Source organism: Limanda limanda, chromosome 5 (genome assembly GCF_963576545.1).
Source record: "Limanda limanda chromosome 5, fLimLim1.1, whole genome shotgun sequence".
In the NCBI taxonomy this organism is placed as follows: domain Eukaryota; kingdom Metazoa; phylum Chordata; class Actinopteri; order Pleuronectiformes; family Pleuronectidae; genus Limanda; species Limanda limanda.
Genome location: NC_083640.1, coordinates 20,885,396 through 20,895,885, shown reverse-complemented (window position 1 = coordinate 20,895,885; position 10,490 = coordinate 20,885,396). Strand labels below are relative to the sequence as shown.

General features: G+C 41.2%; 1 protein-coding gene across 2 annotated transcripts; it reads right to left on the bottom strand.

Moving 5' to 3' along the window:
• Positions 1-4,644: 4,644 nt before the first annotated feature.
• On the bottom strand, positions 4,645-10,231 carry plpp5 (phospholipid phosphatase 5). 2 transcript variants are annotated; one of them, XM_061071679.1, is made up of 8 exons: positions 10,110-10,231; positions 7,170-7,310; positions 6,962-7,070; positions 6,673-6,763; positions 6,512-6,575; positions 6,297-6,421; positions 5,880-6,050; positions 4,645-5,244 (listed from the first exon to the last, which is right to left on the bottom strand). In XM_061071679.1, the coding sequence occupies exons 1-8, from the start codon at positions 10,199-10,201 to the stop codon at positions 5,075-5,077; spliced, it is 963 nt and encodes a 320-aa protein (XP_060927662.1). In that variant the 5' UTR covers positions 10,202-10,231; the 3' UTR covers positions 4,645-5,074. The 2 variants fall into 2 exon arrangements, with proteins under 2 accessions (XP_060927662.1, XP_060927663.1); XM_061071680.1 differs by having other exon boundaries at positions 10,105-10,167.
• Positions 10,232-10,490: the final 259 nt, after the last annotated feature.

The window sequence follows — 10,490 nt, the reverse complement described above, 5'->3', positions numbered from 1 at the left end:
GTTGGCAGATTTTTAAAAACGCAGCTCGAGTGTCATGAGACGATCTGCGGCGGGTTCCGGTTTGTTGTCAGGAGCGCAGCTGCAGAAATGTGGCGCCAAATCCGCAAGTGTCACATCCGACCAATGGGTGAGGAGGAAAGTGCCCTACGTCGTACGTCCCACGCAACGTCATCACGCCGCTACGGAAAGAGAGAGCAGCCACAATGCAATCCCGTCCCCACGCGAGTTTGGTTTCTACTGGTTCCTGTGAGATTAAAACGTGATAGTGTGGGTAATTAGAAACAGAAGCTTCAACAGAGATTTAAAATGAATGAAACAGGAAACTAAAGTTTTTAATATGATCCAACGAACAATGCAAAGAGAAATGAATGAGCGTAAATGTTAGTTTGATCTACTTGAGTTGTATGTGTGTGTGGAAATGATGAATTGTTTTTTAAATTTTTTTCACAACATGGAAAAGTGGCCACATAGTTACAAATAAATCGAAAGTGGTACATGTTATGAGCCAGATTGGGATAATATTTTTAAAGATTCAACATTTCTGAACGCCACAGCTTTTAGGTAAACAAAATGAAATGTAGGATTATAAGAAGAATGGTTTATCAATAATAAAAGTAATACCAGGTATTATTTGTTACCACTTGAGTTAATGAGCTTTGCATTGTATAAAAACAAATTAATTATTTCATTATTTATCTCACTGCTCCCATGTTTCCTTTTGCTCTTCTACTCCCACATGTTTACAGACATCTTTAAACTGTATCTTTATATCATACGATTACATATTTTTGTGGGCAAAGAGAACAAATTTCAAAAAATTAAATATAAAACAAATTTAATTTAATTTAATAAAATTAATCCTGCGCGGTCCCCTTCTGCGCAGGAGGTGCGAATTTGAGCATGTTAAAGCCCTCAAAAAGCCAATTAATTTGCCTGAATAATAATCCTTACAATTTCAATAGGGCCTCACTGTCTGTCATTGCTTGTCAGTGCTCGGGCCCTAATTATTTGTCAAATCAATGACACATTCTACAATCAGTCAATTTGGACTGTAAATTGAAACAGGTTGAGTCGATGACCTACGTCCCTGGTAATGCGAAGAGGGATAAAGTTAATTAGAAATTTTAATTATAAGGGAAAGAATTGAACAGTTCTTGGTTAACATTCCGTCAACGACTCCTGTTAAACCCGGATCATGTTTGGACCCCAGTTTGACGTTCCCTCTTCTTAAAATGTAAAGTAGGAAAGGATTTCAGCCTTGTCACTAAAACATTAAAAAGTACATCATAAATGTAGATTGCAGCTTTGAAATAGAAAATACATTTGAAAAAGCAGCAAACTCGTATTGCTGCAAACCAAACTCAGACCTTAACGATGAACATTTTTGTTAATGTAGCATTTATTGATCACTTTTCAATGTATCCTCTAAAATGCATATTCTATAAACAGGCGCCTGCTATTAACAGAAAAGAACCACAGAACATTTTGTGGTGCAGGGTAATTTAGAAACATAATTTTGTGCCATTAAAAGATCCATTTAAAGCATCACATGTACAATCGGGATCAAAATGGTCCGAGAAGCCAAGGCAAATTATGATGGGCATGACATCAATGACGCAAACTGGCAGGTGTCACATAATCCCTCATCCTGACAGTAGATATGAAGACCACAGCTGATCAACAACCTGAAAGAGTATGTGTACTGATAATTAGATAAGTTAATGGACTTCAATGTAGATGCAGAGATTTAAAAGAAAATAATGAGGAAAATGCTTACATGTAGCTGTGAAACATGCAGGAAAATTAAATTTCCTATTTTTATTTTAAACCTGAAAGGTCCTCCAGAATCATGTGTGCCCACAACAAATATGGTTACTACTTACATCATCACATTTAAGGTAAAGAAACAAATGTTCAAACTTCAAGTAAACTCCCACATGCCCCAAAATAAAATACAAATAGACCTGTACATCATCTCATAAATACCTTTAAGAAAGACCCAGTAAAGTAAGAGATCATTTCTCTCAAATGTATGTAAAAAGAAAGGTTCTTCTTCCTCTTCCATCAGTTGTAAATTATTCACTTCTCACACAGATATCTTCACAAGAACAGTTGAATGTATGGAAATAAATTACATATGTTATTTTCTGAGGTAAAGGGAGGCAGCAAACTATATTAAAACCTCTTTGCAAGTGAATCCTAAAAAATGTAAAACAATAAAAAGTAAAGATTTTAAGCAAACTATAAATAACAGAGATCAGACACTGATACATGCAGTTTACAGTTCATTCATAGACAGAGTCATAAAGCAATGTATTAAAAAAAGGCACAAATTCATGATTTTCTTTTTCTGCCGAGTTTGGTCTGAAACCACTGTGATCCAGCCACTTGAAGCCGGATTCACAACAATGAACGAAAGGTGCTCTGACCCTGCAACACGTTGGCTGTTTTCACAAACAAACAAAAAACACGGAGGTTTGGTCGTCTCTCATGTTGCCATCTGCATGAAACCATCAAAGTAAAAATTTGCGTCGTCTCTACGTGAAAGCAACAATTTCACAGAATTAAAGAAAATAACAGAAAATCACAAATGTGAAAATCTAAATACAATTGACTGGAATGACTGAAATGAAGTTGATGGAATTGACCAGAGGAAAATTTAAAAAAAAAAAAAATCTTCACGTGCCAGTGAAACTATTGATGGGATAGGAAACCTGACCAGCAACAGAACTGCGAGGCTAGCACCATCACCTGGAGAGGTTAGATTCTGACGCCACTCAGGTTCATCACAAGATCAGGTTCCACTGTGATGACAAAAAACCCAACCCCTGTGCACCTTCATCTCTCTTCCCCACATTAGCTCTGTTGGCAGAGCCACAGTTCCCCTGAGATCCACTGAGACAGCAACACATTTGTCTCATAGGTGCTTTAGGGTCACATGAACATTGATATCAGCAGATGTGATGTGCAGTTTGAACAAGGAAATGATCAAGTGTCATACAATCATTCAAATACGAACAAGAGTTGAGTGGAACTGCTACACTGGGATGTTTAAATAAGGATTGGGCTCATGAAGCCTTTTCCAAATGGTAATACCAAAATCTGTGAGTGGAGACATTCAAATGTACTAAAGAATGAAAGAGAGATTTAAAGCACAGAGAATGCGGCAGTAGAAAAGAAAATACTGAGACAAAAAGGTGCAGGGAAGTTATTTTTGCCTTTAAATACAGCTGATGTGGTTACTGATCAGATCAGGGTGGGTGACGTGACAATATATCTTGTGATAAAAAGAAATCCCACTGAGACTTTAGCATATGCTACATTTTCTTATTGTCAATAGAGCTCATAAATACCACATCTGTCTACGCAGCTGATTCTTCTGTGAAACATAGCTTACTTGAAAACATGTTCTTAAATTTCATGATTGTTTTTTAAACATTGTCAGTAGGAGAGAATGTGTTTGAGGCAAAGTGCCACAGAAATTTTGAGACGGATAGACACTGTTGGCTTGGGGTCAAATCAAGGGGATTTGTTGACAATAAGAAAAACATAGAATACTGCAATCTTATTCGTTCATTGTACCGATGGTAGTTCATTATTAACATATGTCATGTATAATTTTCTGGATTAACAAAGGAAATGTCATCTTTCAGAAAATAAAATAACACTGCAATATATCAAGATATGTATCCATGTCACCCACCCCTCTCAGACATAAACATCCCACATCAACATTTTACCTCTCCCTTTAGTTCCTTATTTTGCAGCTTTTCATCACATCTCTCTCTCTTGTGTCGTCATGTGACATTAAATGTGAAGGTTTGGTCAAGTCACGACAGGTGCTTAGTATCCATCTCTACAGGGATAAGAGGTGGACTTGGGACTGGACAGTTACAGGTTATAGGAATTAGAGGGTGCCTTTCTCTTCCTGATTACAGTCACAGAGTTGCCCTTGAGCAAGGCATTTGATTAACAACTGTTCGAATGGAGAAGCTCAGAAGACAAGCCTGGCTCTCGATGAGGGCAGATGTCCATAAACTCAGTTTTGGTCTCTTGCAACATCCTTCAGCTTTGTCCTGCCATTTGCTGACTCATGGTCAATGTCAATCAATGCTGCGGCTGCTCTGGTGCTTTGAGAGAAATGAGATCATCTGCTCATGACACTCGATTCTTGTTCAGTGTCTCTCGGCGCTGTTTCACATTTAGGTCACGTGATGACACCAGGAGCTGCTGTTGAAAACATGATATGTTAACTTCCATTACACTCATCCTATATTGTTGCGAGAGGTCAAAAATGAACAGCCATGCAGAGAAATAAAATGATAAGATATATACTAAATACAGGGGTTTCCCTTTAACCTCAACCCTGCTTGGTTAGAAAGTCGCAAGTTTACAAAAAAATCTCAAAATAGTGGCCCTGCAGGAGAGACTGTGTCACAGCAGTTGAGCCAGAGTTTGATGGGCAGTGGACGAATAGTGCAGTGGTTGGTTTGTTGACTTGCTCAACTGTTGCGAGTATTTGAAGTCATGTCAACCATAGGCACAATACACAGTGTGTGTGTGTGTCCGTGTGTGTGTGTCCGTGTGTGTGTGTGTGTGTGTGTGTGGGTGTGGGTGTGGGTGTGGGTGTGGGTGTGGGTGTGGGTGTGGGTGTGTCCGTGTGTGTGGGGCTGAGCCATATGGAGAACGATGTCAAGTCGACCAGAAGACCTCTAGTAAAACATCCAGAAGGTATTGACATCATTATAGGGTTTGGAAACACACACTCCAGGCTGTCCCCATAGTTCATGTCCATCAACATGCGACTGTTAAAAATTTGTTGTTATTTTCCGATACTCAGGTGTCTCAGAAAACACCCGAGAGATATTAGTTTTCTAAATTCAGTTTGGAAAACATATTGTGTGTCACCTTACAAAAAGAAAATTGCCACCATACATTTACAATGATCGACGACTAACAAAAAATACTGATTTACTGCCTGGCCTGAAGGGTGTAAAACCCAGAGTAAGAAAGATCACCATGTAACCCAGTATAGATTACATCTGCAAAGAGTAATTCTCCGGCTACAGCTGCTCTACATGGGCAGGATGTAGTTGGAGTTGGCCAGCTTGCGCTCCTGTGCAGCGGGAACCATCTCTCTGTGACGCAGAGGTCTGTGGCAGTCGGGGTCCTGAAGTGGGGGGTAGTGCTGCCGGTAACACAGCCAGGCGAAGACCAGACCTAGCAGAGAACCCACCAACACATCTGCATGAACGAGAGAGAAGAGAAGAAACACCATTATGAGGAGTTTGATTCCACTGTTTCATCATTCAGAAGTGGCCGTTGTTTAATCTGAACTGAGTTTGGTAAAATGGCTGACGTGTGACAGTCACATCCTTGGCAATTGATTGGTTGGGGGTGAAATCATAGACTGTATAAAATGATGGAAGATGTGTCCTTACTTTCTCCTTTCTTTGGAGCCAAAATATCTGCTGCCATCTTACTTCAAGCAAATTCAATGTTGGCATAAAGTCGCAGGGTGGAATACGCCTTTACAGCTATAAGTAGTTGGGCAGGAAAGTATTTGGGTGGAATAAACCTTTAAAGACTTGCCCGGATTCGATAGATTGCGCCGCCACAAACACTTAGGATCCTAGAAATGTGGTCCTAAAACTTTGGTTCTGAAACTACATGCAGGAATGTAATATTGAGGAGAGCTTTACTGCAGCCACCTGCCAGGAGGCGATAAAAATGTTTTGGCTTCACTTTTGATGTCTTCCTCTTTTTAGACATGATTAACAGACTAGTCAAATCAGTTGTGTTGAACCTCTGTCACTGAAATCCCTCTAAAGCAGCTTCTGCTCTGTAATGCAAATCTAAACGTGCACTGTGACTCTGACCTTGCCAGTGGTGTTTGTAGTCACAGGTTCTGGAGAGGGCGATCACAGTGGCGACGAGCAGAGGGGCGAGGAAGGCACACAGCCGCCACGCTCGGCCTTGGCCCACCACGTTGAAGCAGCGCAGCTTTCCTGCGATGTAGAACGCTGTGAAACCCAAACCTGCGAAGGCAACTGAGAGCAGAGAGAAAAGAACACAAGGGTGGATGAAGAGAACAAAAACAAAAGGAGAGAACTACAAAAAGGAGGAGCAGGGATTAGAGGTGGAGAGACTTGCTTTCTCACACAATAAAATAAAAGCCTAGAGGCCAAAATACATTCATATAGACACATTTGTAACATACGATATTCTCCCTGCCCTACTTTTAGTAATAATGTACCAGCTACAGAGACATAATTGCACGTTGGAGCTTCTCTTACAGGAGGAATGCCCGCTAGGGAAGCTCTTCCTGCCCTCTATGACCGTATCTGGGTCACCGGTGCAGTGCAGCTCCAGGTTCATCTGACCATCTGGGAAACAGCGGTAGAAGAAATCCGGTCGCGGCCTGAGGACATAGACAGAGGGAGCATGAAGGCTTTAATCCACTGCAACATGGGTAATATTCATGCACTGCTACGTTGGGTGCAGCGTTTACCTGCCAACAACCAGTTTGATGACGTTGGTGAAAACTCCATTCAGCACCAGAGTCAGAGTCACAGCTGGAGGACAGGGAGAGACAGAAGTGAATCATTAAAAACAAAGACATGTCAACTTAAAAAAAAGCAGTTGACTCATTAGCAGCTGTCGGTTTCGTACCCAGCGAGGCTTCCTTCAGATCTCCTCTCTCTGACTTCCTCATGAAGGTGAAAACCACGATGACAATCAATGGGGTGAAAACTGCAATGCTCTGATGCAGACACAAAACATGACTCAGCATTGCAATCCCATAATATAATCAACCTCATCCTGGACAGTAAACAGCAGAGCCAGAGATAAGGTCTTTTCACTTCAGTACATTTCTTTGTCATATAAAAAAAATATATATACTGAACTGTGGGATTTATTAGTCCAAGTTTCACTCACATCACGTTAATTTATTACTTACAAACATGAGCGAGGTGGGAACGTGGTCATTCTCCACACGATGGAATTTATACAGCCACATCTCCTCGGGCTGGATCTCACGGAAGAAAGGAGGAAGCTGCTCCGTCACACTAACGGTAACATGATATGTTACATTCAGAAAACAGATCAATAAAGCAAAGTCACGGATAAATGCATATATGAAGTGATTCAAATAAGGACATACTTACAGGAACACAACTAACAAGGCTATTCGGACGGAAATTTCCGAAAGGAAACCACGAAGCAGCTTCTGCTTCATTTTGTTGCTCGGGATGGATTTCAGTCCACAGCAAACATCCTCATTCCACCTTGTGTCCAGTTGACGGGGGCTGAAGTAGAATAGCCAGAAGATAGTTTGGTGAAGGATAAGTGCAGGTGGAAAAAACTGTAACTATAAAAATACTAGTAGCCTCTTAAGCAGCGGGTGAGATTCGCCTAAAATGCCTGTCTGAGGAGTACCGAAAGTAAATTGAAAGCTGTTCTTGAACCATTTGGAGTACATGCATGATCTTGGTCACTTTGAAAGGTAACATTCTGAACTTCCCCCCCCCCAACAGTCAGAATCAGTCTAAATGCTACTGACATTGAGTAATAGCAGTTGGAACACAGTGAAGTAGAAGGTTTTTATTTCCGCCTGAATATTTTTTGTTAAACAGATGCCTGCAGATGCCTCTAGCTGGGACTTATGAGCTGGAAAACACACTGCGACCCGAGCATGAAGCCTTGACTAGCAGTGGTTCAAATTTGATAACAATACCACAGAAAATGAATATTTCACAGATTTTTTCCTAAGGGCATGTCTAGGCGTTTTCCACAAAGGCCATTTGGAACTATGGTAACCAGCTAGGCTAAAAAGGCTACTTTTACACTCAAAATCATACTTTTATATAAAGGAGGCAAAACCGGTCATATGGTTTAAAATGTATACAAATAAACATCTTTCATGTTGTTTACATCTTGATGCTGGCTGCGCTGAGAAAACGCAACAGCTGACTGTGGCTATTCTTTGATGTAATAGTGTGTTTTGGACTGATTATGTTACTGGATTGGATCGTCTGGACCTTTGGCAATGTACCAAGACTGTTTTTGTTGGAATGTTAGCGATCTGTGGATTAATATGATGCTTCTTAGGTGAGTGACGTCGACTTTGTGATTGTTTTTTTTGTGTTAGTGTCTTGACTGAGACGTTAATTGTACCGGCTGCGGATCTTGAAATGGTTTACATCAGTCGAATCGGAAGAATCTTAGCTTTCTAATGATATGTTGCATCAGTATCTAGCGGTACGAGGCAGTTCTGAAAAAAACAATGTTTGAGGCTTATCGGCAGCACCGGCCCGCCCGTTAGCCGGTGCTGCTTAACAGGTTAAAAAATGTTTCAATGATTCCTAAAATGTAATTTTCAAACCCATCTAATTGAGGCTTGCAATTTTGTAGTTTAACCAAAAACATAAACAACCAAATATAAACATCTTCATTAAATGTGAACACAAATATATCTTACTCATATCTTATCTGCATTGTTTATTCTGTAAAATAAAAGTTTCCATATCAGCACATATTGGCAAACACCAACACTGATACCAAACCATCTGTGAGAGAATCATATCGCCCAATTTTATCAGCTGACGAGCTCTATTACTTAGTACAAATATAATAAAAGTCAAACTGAGAGGACAGGTTTCATTCTGAATGTATTCAGCCTGATGCTTAAATCTAAAATATTTTAATTTGCCTCACTTATAATCCAATAATGACAAAATTAATTTTCAAAGAATGTTGAAAGAATGGTGTTGCTATGACACTTTTCCCCTGCAATCATCTTAGAGATGTTTCTACAACTCTACTGGACTCCTCTAACGGCAAACAGCCGGGCAACACGAGTTCTCACAGCTGTGAAGTTAACTGTGCAGCCTGAAGGGATCAGACACAGGCCTGTGCCCACATTTTAACGAGGTAAACGCCCTTAGTCTTCATAAAAACATTTGCATTCTTATCATCAACTGTCTGTTTAGTGTTAACATTTCAAATAGTCTACAGTCAAACCATCCAATCCAACAGTGTCATACAGCCGCCGGGCCCTCAGCCCTCCACCTCTCCCCTCTGTGGGCTCGTAAACACTGCACACCCTGCTCTTTAGTAATCTCTACTGTCAGGACAGGAAATGCATGCAAAGCGCACTTCCTGTGTCAATATATTTGCCACAAAATGTATCTTCCACTTCACACGCCCTCCATTAGCCTTACAGACCTGTTTTTCGAGTAAGTCAGCACAGACTAAACTAATCTGACTTCTTTGTGATGGTCACGTTGGGATGGGAGCCGCCTGGATATTACTGGCTCTTTGAGGCCTGTACTAATATTATTATGAGTGTTATGTCAACTGAAGGTTACCACAGGTTCTCTATCATGTTTGGAGGAGAAGGGTGAGGTGAGGGGTATTCAATCAGGTATTCAGCTGCAACACACAACCTCACCACTAGATGTCACTAGATTATACACACTGAACCTTTAAACCTCTTTAGGAAGAACAGCAGGTGGTGATGAGGGGCCTCATCTCTACTGCTCTGTAGTGGCTCCACTTCTTAGACAGCACAGCCAGGTGATCTACACCTGGAGGCTCGAAGGGGCCTCTGGAATCCGGCTGTGACAGCCCCCCCTCGGCTGTGTTCACTGACCTTTGACCCTTAGTTTTCAAATCCCTCTTGAAAGAAGGAAAATCAACGACTGAGACCAGACACATGAAGGAGCTGCTCTCCCTCCCACAGCAAACTTACCACTGTCACTCTGAGGCAAGATACTGTGGAGGGTATTAGATGTTTCCGGTTTATAAAACCTGATACAAAGGCCAACACGAAGCACCTGTGCCCCCCCCTCCCTCCCCTCCAGCTGACAGATATTTACAAGCTGCTCCTGAACATTAACGACATTAAATATGATTCAAACGACAGGAAGAGTAAATGTAGCAGCTTGTCATCTTTCGTTCAGACACAGCAAAGATAACCGAGCTAACCGAGTGCTGCTCAGACAGGAGGATATCTGGGCTGGGCTAGGCTAGTTAGCAACATCTGTCAAATAAGACATCTGGGGCATTTCCGCCCTGACAACCACCGGGAAGCTCACGGACCTTACAGATGAGGATGTTTCCTGGATCTTTGTCTCAACGTTACCGCGAAACAGGCCCGGACATCCCCTGGTTCAGCCGCCGGGAGGAAGTCGCACATCAGTGGGATTCAGGGAGAAGATGCCACGGAGGAGGCGAGCTCTGCCCGATGCTAGCTGTTAGCATCACAGCTACTTCTGGTTCAGGAGCTTCAAATTAAAGGCACGTCCTTAAACAAATATCAACTCGTAGTTTACTTACTCACTTGTTCTGGAGATTTTGACCATTTCCTCTTTTTTATTACCAATACATGACCCTTAACAAATAATAAAATGGTTTACTTGAGACTTTTCTTTCTTTCTACATCCAATTCTTCACATCAATATATAATAATTATATTCTTAGAGACG